A 12,745-nucleotide genomic window follows, 5' to 3' on the forward strand; every position below is an offset into this window, starting at 1 on the left:
ATGTTCAAACATGTCATTGTAATCAACGCCAAATGTACTGTGATCACGCTGTCAAAGTACTGATTAATGTTCCTATAATGTTCAAACATGTCATTGTAGTCAACGTCAAAAGTACTGTGATCACGCTGTCAAAGTACTGATTAATGTTCCTATAATGTTCAAACATGTCATTGTAATCAACGCCAAAAGTACTGTGATCACGCTGTCAAAGTACTGATTAATGTTCCTATAATGTTCAAATATGTCATTGTAATCAACGCCAAAAGTACTGTGATCACGCTGTCAAAGTACTGATTAATGTTCCTATAATGTTCAAATATGTCATTGTAATCAACGCCAAAAGTACTGTGATCACGCTATCAAAGTACTGATTATTTGACATAATCATGAAATGTTTTTAAGTGCAAATGCAGAGACCAGCACATTCAACCGAAATTAGCATAACGTGAGCTAATTACTGCACGAACGCATCAGACCATACTTCTTATCATCTTACAACCATGCATACAGGTAGTGCAGGGGGGCTTGGTTTCTTATCTTCAACATGACACCAGGTCTGTGATCTATGGAATACTAGCATAAGGTAAGTTCGGTTGTTAGCCATTTCTGTACAGATCTCCAGCAAGGTGAGTTGTACAAAATTTGTTTTTCATTTGAAGCAACGTTTTAAATGTTAAAGTTGTGAACTAGGGACTGTAACAGTTTTGATTGGTTAATGTAAATAGCTTCTTAAATCATTCTTTTCTGGTAATAATTAGCAACATGAGTTTGGTAGATAATCTCCCTGCTAATCTTTAATAAACATTTCGTTTTTCATGACTACTTGCATATTCTGCAGATGTTCAAATATCTCGGAGTGTTTTGTATGTGTTTCCTGCTTATCGGGGTGCGGGGAAGTTTTCTTGACGACTTGAAGAATTTTGGAAATCAGGCTCTTCATACAGCTTTGGATACCCTGTCATCTGATGGCGTCAAAACTCTGGTGTCCACTGCAGTGAGCACGGCAGGAACAGGTGGAGAAACTGACAAATCCCCCATCACTGAAAAATTTCAAATCATCCAATGCACTCATTAGTTACTGATTCATTAAGATGTGATTCAGGGGCCATTTTCAGGAAAGATTCTTAAGATTCATCCTATCTCGAGACATGTCTCAGAATAAAAAATAAGGAACGTCTTAAGACGACAATAATGAATATCTTAAGTTAGGCTGTCTTATCTAATCACATCATGTAATCAACATAAGTAACTACAAAACGCGGGGACATATAACCATGTACTGTGTTTGGCTTTAATCGTAAAACAAGCTATATTTACAAATAGGATATTGTAGAGTTGATAAGGATTTTCATCGTAATTTGAGTTGGTGCTACTTTGCTCTGGTTTAATTTGTGACCCTTCTTTTCTTTCATGCATGCATAACTATAAGAGGTGCAACAATTTATCGCGATGCATCGGAAAACCGTGATTCTCTCAGTCAAATCGATTCTGGATTTACAACTGAGCAAATTCAGTTCGGTTCAAGGTAAAATAATAAAATGAGTACAAGTTATCTATTCACTTCCTTTGATTTTTCAACGGCTCCTCTGATTGACTAGAAAACGTCCAATCACACTTGGGTCCCTAAAACAAACAAGATGGAGATCCCAATTCACTTGAATCCAAAGAGTTGGAGTATTTTGGTTTTAGATAGGTAGTAAAAGATTAGAAAACATGCAAGTTTTGTTTTGATGATTCCCAATGATATGCTCCAATATTGGAATGAGTATCACTGAGTTGTTAAACAACTTCTTGGGTCAAACTAGCATATTTGTGATATCTTGAATCTAATTTCTAGGAGTTTCTGTAAGTCTAAGTTACTTAAATAGTCAAAGAAATCTATGTTAATTTAATCTAGGCAAGGGTGTTTAAAATCTGTTCTTTTTTTTAAAAATTGATCATTGAAATTTCAATAAAATTTGGCCATCATATTATCTGTAGTGTTTGTGTAGTATGATGATTGTAATTGAAATTAAATGTTGAATAACCAAATCACTATTCAAATAATTGCATAGAAAATAACTTAATCGAATGGTTAAAATCGAAATCGAGTCGAATCGAAAAGTTTGTGAATCGTTGTATCTCTAGCATTTATACTTGTATACTAGCTGAATTTCTTAATATTGCGTAAATATTACATATTCAACTAATAATTAAAACGTAAGACAATTCTCTGTTTATTGACCCATCTCTTTAAATTTCGTATGGTTGAATAGGAAACAGGATTCCAAAATTCAGTCTGGAAGAGTTTGGAAGGCGCTGCGTGAAAAAAATGAACTAAAATGCTTTTGTTTTAAAGGCAGTTTTCCCATGGGGACCCGGGTTAGAATAGGTACTCAGTAGCCCTTGCTTGTCGTAAAAGGCAACTAAATGGTGTGATCCTTTAGATGAGACTGCAAAATGCGAAGGTCTTAGCAGGTGTGGCTCGATAAAAGAGTCTCCCTGCTTAAAGACCGTAAGCACCGAGCATAGGCCTAAATTTTGCAGCCCTTCACCGGCAATGGTGACATCTTCATACGAGTGAAATATTCTCTAGAGGGACGTTAACAACGTTATACAATCAATCAATCAATCAATAACAGGACAGTTAAAGCCATTAGAGAAAACTATTACTATGTGGCACTAACAATAAGATCGGGGCCAATTTCATATTGTGTATGGTCGTAATACAAGGCTTACGCCGTCCTAAAATTAGAACGAATCTTAACTCGGTTAAATAGTCTTAGAACTAAGAAGAAGGAAGATATATATATCTTAAGACGTTCTATTTCTGAGGCAGATTGCTCTTTGGACAAACCTGCAGATCCCTTAATATACCTCTTAATGTTAAAGAATTGTAATGACGTTTTAATTTCATGGTACCTATTTTTCATTAACGCACACTGGTACTAAACTACTTTTGTGGATCATAATTTTCATTAACGCACACTGGTACTAAACTACTTTTGTGTATCATAATTTTCATTAACTCACACTGGTACTAAACTACTTTTGTGTATCATAATTTTCATTAACTCACACTGGTACTAAACTACTTTTGTGTATCATAATTTTCATTAACTCACACTGGTACTAAACTACTTTTGTGTATCATAATTTTCATTAACTCACACTGGTACTAAACTACTTTTGTGTATCATAATTTTGACAGCACTCCTATCATCGCTGTTTGGAAAGAGGGCAACAGCGTAAGTTCCATTTCAAACAAAATACTCTGTAAGATTGTAATAATAGAATTACACAACAGCGTAAGTTTCATTTCAAACAAAATACTCTGTAAGATTGTAATGATAGAATTACACAATTTTAATACATTCATTAGTTACAAGTAGCCGACATTTCCTTATCACAATGCATGAAAATTACTCTCAATCAATGCATTAATCGGCAGTGAAGAGATGAACCAGGCCCTGGAGCTCTTGAAACAGGAAGCGGAAACAGTTCGCCAGATTTTCCATAGTTACGGTGCTCAATTACAGACAGTATACGACAAAATTCAGGACATGAGTTTCTTGGAACATAATGCCCCGGAGTTCCTTGATAACATTGCTAAACTCAAGGGTACGGTCATATGTTCCAAATGTTTATCTTTATAGTAGTGATTTTTATATATATGCAGTGATTTTTATATATGCATTAAATATAGATTGTTTACTTCCCCTACAGGGTCATTAATGCATATTAGTCTAAATTAATTTAAATATTCGTATGTTTACAATATGATAGCCCCTCTTACATGTGATAATTCTAGCTTGTCAATCAATGTATAAACATAAATGAAAAGAGTTTCTCCTTTAGGGACACGATTAGGACATCAAAGCTATACTCATAATCAATGATATTTCTATCAGAGGAAAACGACTCACGAACTAAGAGTTATCTTCTCTTTTTCCAAGTGATTTGTATTTGTGAAAATATCTTTTCAGGTCAATACAATGAAATTCTTGATAGAGTTGTGATGAACTTCCACCAGAAGATGAACCAGATGGAGCACTCAAGAAAGAGAGCTCTGTTGGACGGCTTCGCTGCAGCTCTCCAGAATACTGTCAACCAGCTCAAACAGGTGAATAAAGCTTTCAGAATACTGTCAACCAACTCAATCAGGTGATTAAAGCTTTCAGAATACTGTCAACCAGCTCAAACAGGTGAATAAAGCTTTCAGAATACTGTCAACCAACTCAATCAGGTGATTAAAGCTTTCAGAATACTGTCAACCAGCTCAATCAGGTGATTAAAGCTTTCAGAATACTGTCAACCAGCTCAAACAGGTGAATAAAGCTTTCAGAATACTGTCAACCAACTCAATCAGGTAATTAAAGCTTTCAGAATACTGTCAACCAACTCAATCAGGTGATTAAAGCTTTCAGAATACTGTCAACCAGCTCAAACAGGTGAATACAGCTTTCAGAATACTGCCAACCAGCTCAATCAGGTGATTAAAGCTTTCAGAATACTGTCAACCAGCTCAAACAGGTGAATAAAGCTTTCAGAATACTGTCAACCAGCTCAAACAGGTGAATAAAGCTTTCAGAATACTGTCAACCAGCTCAAACAGGTGATTAAAGCTTTAACCTATATACTTACGTACCAGACCAAATAATCGTTGGAGAAATTTTGTGTTCTGCTGTTAGATTAAGAGAATTTTCGAAACTGGGTTACCGAATTATAATAGCAATTGTCTTGGGCTCTGTTTCATTTTATGATTCTCTCTATCTCTCTCTCTCTCTCTCTCTCTCTCTCTCTCTCTCTCTCTCTCTTGCTTTGAAAATCCAATCTAGGAGTGTTGCATGTGAGCAAGTTTCCTCTCGCTTTGAACATAATGCTTGACAACTGGAAACACTTCAAACCCTTGTCAAATTACTTCTATTCTCGGAAACTGGTTTTCTGTGTGAACGTACATGGATTACATGAGGCTGGAACAGGACCCTGCAGAAATACGTTAGATTATGATAGAAATACTGTATTGTTATATGCATTAAATTTCACCAGCTTCACGTAATTGGTTTACTATAGAAGCGTGTAACGGGATTGTTCTGTAAGCAAAACCACTGCTTAGAGAGTTCTACTACGCTACACCAATATTCAAAGTCTTTCCATACATTCAGATGGACCAAAAAGTAAATTATAGATATACAATGCATGATTATGATATTTCTTGGTGAGATCAATAACGAAACTCAGTTATATCAGTGTTGCGAAGCACGTGATCAAAAATGTGTTTGCATGCCCATCGCCTTGGTTAACGAGGCATACTTGTTTGCACATATTTCCGTTTGTTTTATTGTTGCCTTACATTTTAGGATCATTCTGGCTAATGTTAGGAGACCCTACCAGTATTATAAGAGCACAATTGAACCTTTTGGTCACACTGTTCTATGAAACTACTGATCCGTTCGTAGATTTCCGTGTAACAGATGTTTTTTTCTTTTGCCATTCGCTGAATTTCGTGTAACAGATATTTTTCCAGCTGTACATTTCATTATATGAAAGGCAACATAAAAGTATCCTTAAAACTTCCAAGTGAGTTTTCTGGCTATCTAAAAAACACATTTCCGTGACATGATTTGCGAAACTGTGCATAAATCTTGATCTCAGTTCTAAATAGTAAGTTTCTAGAATGAACAATTTTCAGTTTGTCGCTAAATCAGTTTCTGGAACGAGCGCAAATTATAAGAACATATCAAGTAGTGCGTGCAAAGTGTATACTGTTGATTAAGAGAGATTTCCTGACATTTACAGACGCATGACGAGATGTTGCTGGTCTTGATAAAGTGTGTCTTTATAGCTTTTACAGATGTATGGCAGTGTTTCTGGACTACGTATGGCGGTCTTGCTGCTCTTGATAAAGTGCATCTTTCTAATCTTTACAGACATTTGGCGGTGTTGCTGGTCTTGATAGAGTGCGTCTTTCTAATCTTTACAGACATTTGGCGGTGTTGCTGGTCTTGATAGAGTGCGTCTTTCTAATCTTTACAGACATTTGGCGGTGTTGCTGGTCTTGATAGAGTGCGTCTTTCTAATCTTTACAGACATTCAGTGGTGTTGCTGACGTTCTACATGGAGGCGGATCTGGTCTTCTGACTCAACTGACCCAGCACCTTTCTGGAGCAACTGGTGGTCTGAGTTCTCATTTGTCCTCTCTGAAGGAGACCGCGGCTCAGCTGTTGGCCACTGGACAGGAGACCTTGCAAGGCGTCCACTCGTCGGGAGCCTCTACCCTCGGTATCTATAGTACAGCATAGTATAAAACAATGTACCTGTAGACGGCACGCTATATTCAGGGGTCTCGTTTTGCAGAACACCTATCCATTCATTAAGAGAAAAATGTGATAGTCACATTGGATAAATACTTTTGAAAAGACGATTCAGTATGGGTCCTCCGAAGCATTCTTTTCAGGATATGGTGATGTAATTTAGATTTATTTCAAATTCTGTTCATGACTTTAGAAACTTTTACGATGAGATAAAAGTTATATGCATGAAATTATCGACATTTTAACTACGAAAAGAACACGATTAAGACTTCTATCCGTTTTTTTATACGGGCATTGACTGTCAGCTAGGTTTTTATACGGGCATTGACTGTCAGCTAGGTTTTTATACGGGCATTGACTGTCAGCTAGGTTTTTATACGGGCATTAACTGTCACCTTGGTTTTCATACGGGCATTAACTGTCAGCTAGGTTTATATATGGGCATTGACTGTCAGTTAGCTTTTTATACGGGCATTAACTGTCAGCTACGTTTTTATACGGGCATAAACTGTCACCTAGGTTTTTATACGGGCATTGACTGTCACCTAAGTTTAGTGATGAAACGATTGTCGCCGACAATCGATTGTCGATCGTTTTTGGCTCGTCGATTCCGATTATCGATTCCATTTTTCATAATCGATTGTCGCCCGAACACAAGCCTATTATAAACGAATCAACTACGTATATATCATTCAATACATTTGAAAAGGAAGATGACTTTAGATATCATCATCATCATCATGGATATTGAAATCAACTCAATAATTATGGATATTGAAATTAACTCAATAATTATGAAGTTGATAATTAATCCGAGATTCCTCTGACTCTTATCCCCGCTTTTATATTACGACATGTGCGGGGGAGAGTCAGAGCGGACTCCATGAAAAGACTTCCTTTGCCTACCGTTTACATCTTTATTTCGCTGATCTAAATAGGATTCAGTTATCGGATGAGTATTCCTCAGGTTAATCATGGCTAATTTGACGCGGTAGGAATTTTGTGGATTTGTGTGCTGACGTCATGCACAAAGAACTCGAATGGTGAAAAGGCGACCAAAGTCAAAGTAATGCTTCATTTGTCAGTGATAGAGCTTTTTACACAGCGATATCATCAATTTAGTCATGGTTAACTTGTAGAATAACCATCCGATAACCGAATCCTCGCATCTTGGATGGTAAAATGAAATTTTCCCGATTATTCAACACTACCTAGGTTTTTATACGGGCATTGACTGTCACCTAGGTTTTTATACGGGCATTGACTGTCACCTAGGTTTTTATATGGACATTAACTGTCAGTTAGGTTTTTATACGGGCATTAACTGTCAGTTGGGTTTTTATACGGGCATTAACTGTCACCTAGGTTTTTATATGGGCATTGACTGTCGCCTTGCTTTATATACGGGCATTGACTGTCAGCTAAGTTTTTATACGGGCATTAACTGTCAGTTGGGTTTTTATACGGGCATTAACTGTCACCTAGGTTTTTATATGGGCATTGACTGTCGCCTTGCTTTATATACGGGCATTGACTGTCAGCTAGATTTATATACGGGCATTGACTGTCGGCTAGGTTTTTATACGGGCATTGACTGTCACCTAGGTTTTTATACGGGCATTGACTGTCACCTAAGTTTTTATACGGGCATTGACTGTCAGCTAGGTTTTTATACGGGCATTGACTGTCAGTTAGGTTTTATACAGCCATTAACTGTCACCTAGGTTTATATACGGGCATTGATCATGACTGTCAGCTAGGTTTTTATACAGACATTGACTGTCAGTTAGGTTTTATACAGCCATTAACTGTCACCTAGGTTTATATACGGGCATTGACTGTCAGCTAGGTTTATATACGGGCATTGACTGTCAGCTAGGTTTATATACCGGCATTGACTGTCAGCTAGGTTTATATACCGGCATTGACTGTCAGCTAGGTTTTCATACGGGCATTGACTGTCAGCTAGGTTTTTATACGAGCATTGACTGTCACCTAGGTTTTTATACCGGCATTAATTGTCGGTCTTTAATTCTGAACCGTGATTAAACTGTTGCAATGTGTTAAAGAATTGAAGAGGATGAAAAAAAAGCGACCTCCAATCAAATTTTGTGAAAACCCTAAAATTCATCCGTAATGAATTACTTGCATACAATGTTTCAGCCATTATCACTATATCAACAAATGAAATTTTTATGTCGAATTAAAGCAAAAGATTTCAAGATGTAGGAATTTTGATATGTCAGGGGATTTTTATGTACTGAAAAGATATATTAGTCATTTTAGTAACAATCGGCAAATATGAATTGACAGTTAATACCCCTTTACAATATTAGAAAAGTGCTCTTATTCAACCCTTTCCAGTCAGTTAATCGATGCGCTAATTTGGGGTCACGCGGTGCGTTTACGTCCGTTGATACATTCTTTTCAATACTTGCTATATCTCAGTTGATAGAGACAAAAACAAAACAAAAAAACCAAACAAACCCCCCCCCCCCAAAAAAAACAAACCAAAAAAACCCCCCAAAAAACAACCGGTTTTTTAAGAATAAGAATAAGTCTAAATATCTATAGTATTACGATGCTTTAACATGAATTTAAGACTGTAAAAACAAATAGATATTTGGAAATACAACTGAAAATCAGCTGATCAGAAAGGGATGACGGTGATTTTATACAAAGTACATGTATATACTAAAATGTTAAGCTATAATCGTTGCAGTATATATCAGAGCTTCAGAAATCTGAGAAATGGTTTAATGCACATATTTTCAACACATTCTAATAATAGATCGGATACACTTGTAAAACATGGAATAATCACGCGTGATGACGGCAATATTTCCTTGTCGTGTTTAGTAAATGTATACGTATATCGAACAAAGCTGGTCAGGTTCTTATGTGCGTAATATTTCTAAGACACGATTGTAATTTGTGTGAATTTCTAACGCAAGTTATGTTCCTGTCATCTTTGTTGAAGTATGTTCTTAAATCAAAAATGGGTAAATTGTAAACACGAAATGTAGTCGTGATTTTGAATTAACGCATTTCAATTATACATATTCGTGGACTTTTGAGAGTAAATGCATGAGGATGTTGTTTTCGTAATTTTTCAGTAATTCAAATTTGATACACCAAAAGATCGGATCGGACTGCAGGAAGAATCTAAACCAGACTGAGCCGATAACATATTGGTTATTTAGTATAAAACATGCAGTCTGAACATTATAAATCAGTTATCGATAAATTCTCGATTATTTTTGATAATTCAGCAGCAGTGATTATTGATAACAACTGACAAATTGCTAAACTTTGGTATGAATTGATTAGTCGTCATGGTTGTTTTTCTTTACTAAAGAGAAGGTTTGATGTTTGAATTCTATTTTGACGACTGTAAAAAAAACCCAATCAGATACGAAAACCTTTAAATCATTTCAAGTGATGCGAGGTCAACTGCTTTTATCTTCAGCTCTGCAAAAACATTTTCTGTCCTATTTTTCGTGAATTATTACAGACACAGAGTACGTAAAGTTGAATTGTTTTAAATGCCGAGAGGTCAGATATTCATATCTGTAGTTACCCAATCATTTGTTCATTCGTTGACGATTACAGATACAGGTCTGAGAAATGTAACAGAATACTACACACTGTAACAGGATACTATACACTGTAACAGAATACTATACACTGTAACAGGATACTATACACTGTAACAGGATACTATACACTGTAACAGAATACTATACACTGTAACAGAATACTACACACTGTAACAGGATACTATACACTGTAACAGAATACTATACACTGTAACAGGATACTATACACTGTAACAGAATACTATACACTGTAACAGGATACTATACACTGTAACAGAATACTATACACTGTAACAGGATACTATACACTGTAACAGAATACTATACACTGTAACAGAATACTATACACTGTAACAGGATACTATACACTGTAACAGGATGCTAAACACTGTAACAGAATAATATACACTGTAACAGAATACTATACACTGTAACAGGATACTATACACTGTAACGGAATACTATACACTGTAACAGAATACTATACACTGTAACAGGATACTATACACTGTAACAGAATATTATACACTGTAACAGAATACCATACACTGTAACAGAATACTAAACACTGTAACAGAATATTATACACTGTAACAGAATAGTATACACTGTAACAGAATAGTATACACTGTAACAGAATACTATACACTGTAACAGGATACTATACACTGTAACAGAATACTATACACTGTAACATAATATTATACACTGTAACAGAATACTATACACTGTAACAGAATACTATACACTGTAACAGAATAATATACACTGTAACAGAATACTATACACTGTAACAGAATACTATACACTGTCAGGATACTATACACTGTAACAGGATACTATACACTGTAACAGGATGCTAAACACTGTAACAGAATACTATACACTGTAACAGAATACTATACACTGTAACAGAATACTATACACTGTAACAGGATACTATACACTGTAACAGAATACTATACACTGTAACAGAATACTATACACTGTAACAGGATACTATACACTGTAACAGAATATTATACACTGTAACAGAATACCATACACTGTAACAGAATAGTATACACTGTAACAGAATACTATACACTGTAACAGAATACTATACACTGTAACAGGATAATATACACTGTAACAGAATACTATACACTGTAACAGAATACTATACACTGTAACAGAATATTATACACTGTAACAGAATACTATACACTGTAACAGAATACTAAACACTATAACAGAATAGTATACACTGTAACAGAATACTATACACTGTAACAGAATATTATACACTGTAACAGAATACCATACACTGTAACAGAATACTAAACACTGTAACAGAATAATATACACTGTAACAGAATACTAAACACTGTAACAAGATACTATACACTGTAACAGAATAGTATACACTGTAACAGAATAATATACACTGTAACAGAATAATATACACTGTAACAGAATACTAAACACTGTAACAGGATACTATACACTGTAACAGAATAGTATACACTGTAACAGAATAATATACACTGTAACAGAATAATATACACTGTAACAGAATACTATACACTGTAACAGAATAGTATACACTGTAACAGAATACCATACACTGTAACAGAATACTAAACACTGTAACAGGATACTATACACTGTAACAGAATAGTATACACTGTAACAGAATACCATACACTGTAACAGAATACTATACACTGTAACAGAATATTATACACTGTAACAGAATAGTATACACTGTAACAGAATAGTATACACTGTAACAGAATAGTATACACTGTAACAGGATACTATACACTGTAACAGAATAATTTACACTGTAACAGAATACTATACACTGTAACAGGATAAATCTATATCCCGAATCACATTTCTACCATTTCCTCGAAACATAGCAAAACAAAACTTGCAAACTTGAAACATTTTCCATGGTACATGCATGAATCTACATGTCTATCAATATAAGTGTTCTGTCTATCATCTTTGCAGATCAGCTACACACTGGTTTGACCGGGGCTGGATCCCAGCTGGTGGATACATTGTTGCACCCCGCGGGTAGTGATGCATAATCGACAAGTTCTCTTTACTATGGAAGAGCAGATATATTCTTAATTAAAACATTTCTGTTATGTGATCCTTCGTTATTTTAGGATTTTATATACAAGAGACTCTACTTGTATTTAAAAAGTTACCCGTCCGATAAGTTGACAATTACTGTAAATAATTTTAATTAAGAAAAGATATTATCCATTATCAGAAATAGTAGACAACAATTGCAACTTATTGGACGATGCCAGATAAACCCGACAATGTATTATATGCCTACAGGTAGACTGAAAGCAAGAGAAAGACGACACGTTTACCTGATCAAGATAGATGGTTCACGGTGGGTGTGACCGGTCGACAGGGGATGCTTACTCCTCCTAGATACCCGACCCTACCTCTGGTGTGTCCAGTGGTCCGCGTTTGCTCAACTATCTATTTTGTATTGCTTATAGGAGTTATGAGGTTCATTATCTTCACCATTCATTTGTCAAACAGAAACAAATTTTATTTTAAATTCCCTTAATCGATACAGATATAAAACAAAATACCTGATATACCTAAACGAATATTTCCCCTTAGTATATTTCTTTGCTTCAATTTAAAGATTAACAAATTTCACTTAGTTCCACCGGTCATTATAACACCTTTTTATCAAAACTAGAAAGACATGTTTCCTTGCTGTATTTGAATTTCGCTGGATTCAGAGGTACATTCCAAAACTTCACAACTATTTTTCTTGACGTTTTCTTTATTACATTTATTATTAATTAATCTCTTAATTCTGAATTATTTTCGATT

The 12,745-nt window shown here is 35.3% G+C and overlaps 1 protein-coding gene across 3 annotated transcripts; it reads left to right on the plus strand.

Moving 5' to 3' along the window:
• Positions 1-477: 477 nt before the first annotated feature.
• Positions 478-12,035, plus strand: LOC125657758 (uncharacterized). 3 transcript variants are annotated; one of them, XM_056149712.1, is made up of 7 exons: positions 478-583; positions 839-1,013; positions 3,191-3,227; positions 3,431-3,600; positions 3,966-4,102; positions 6,069-6,261; positions 11,891-12,035. In XM_056149712.1, the coding sequence occupies exons 2-7, from the start codon at positions 839-841 to the stop codon at positions 11,968-11,970; spliced, it is 792 nt and encodes a 263-aa protein (XP_056005687.1). In that variant the 5' UTR covers positions 478-583; the 3' UTR covers positions 11,971-12,035. The 3 variants fall into 3 exon arrangements, with proteins under 3 accessions (XP_056005687.1, XP_056005686.1, XP_056005688.1); XM_056149711.1 differs by having other exon boundaries at positions 541-626; XM_056149713.1 differs by lacking the exon at positions 11,891-12,035 and having other exon boundaries at positions 550-626; positions 5,910-6,136.
• Positions 12,036-12,745: the final 710 nt, after the last annotated feature.

The sequence above is a fragment of the Ostrea edulis genome, chromosome 9 (assembly GCF_947568905.1).
Source record: "Ostrea edulis chromosome 9, xbOstEdul1.1, whole genome shotgun sequence".
Taxonomy (NCBI): domain Eukaryota; kingdom Metazoa; phylum Mollusca; class Bivalvia; order Ostreida; family Ostreidae; genus Ostrea; species Ostrea edulis.

Excerpts from the sequence above, each read along its gene's own strand:
- LOC125657758 (XM_056149712.1), top strand. The coding sequence starts at position 839 with ATGTTCAAATATCTCGGAGTGTTTTGTATGTGTTTCCTGCTTATCGGG. Across the intron at positions 3,228-3,430 it reads TTTGGAAAGAGGGCAACAGC|TGAAGAGATGAACCAGGCCC; the intron begins GTAAGTTCCATT and ends ATTAATCGGCAG. Across the intron at positions 3,601-3,965 it reads TAACATTGCTAAACTCAAGG|GTCAATACAATGAAATTCTT; the intron begins GTACGGTCATAT and ends ATATCTTTTCAG.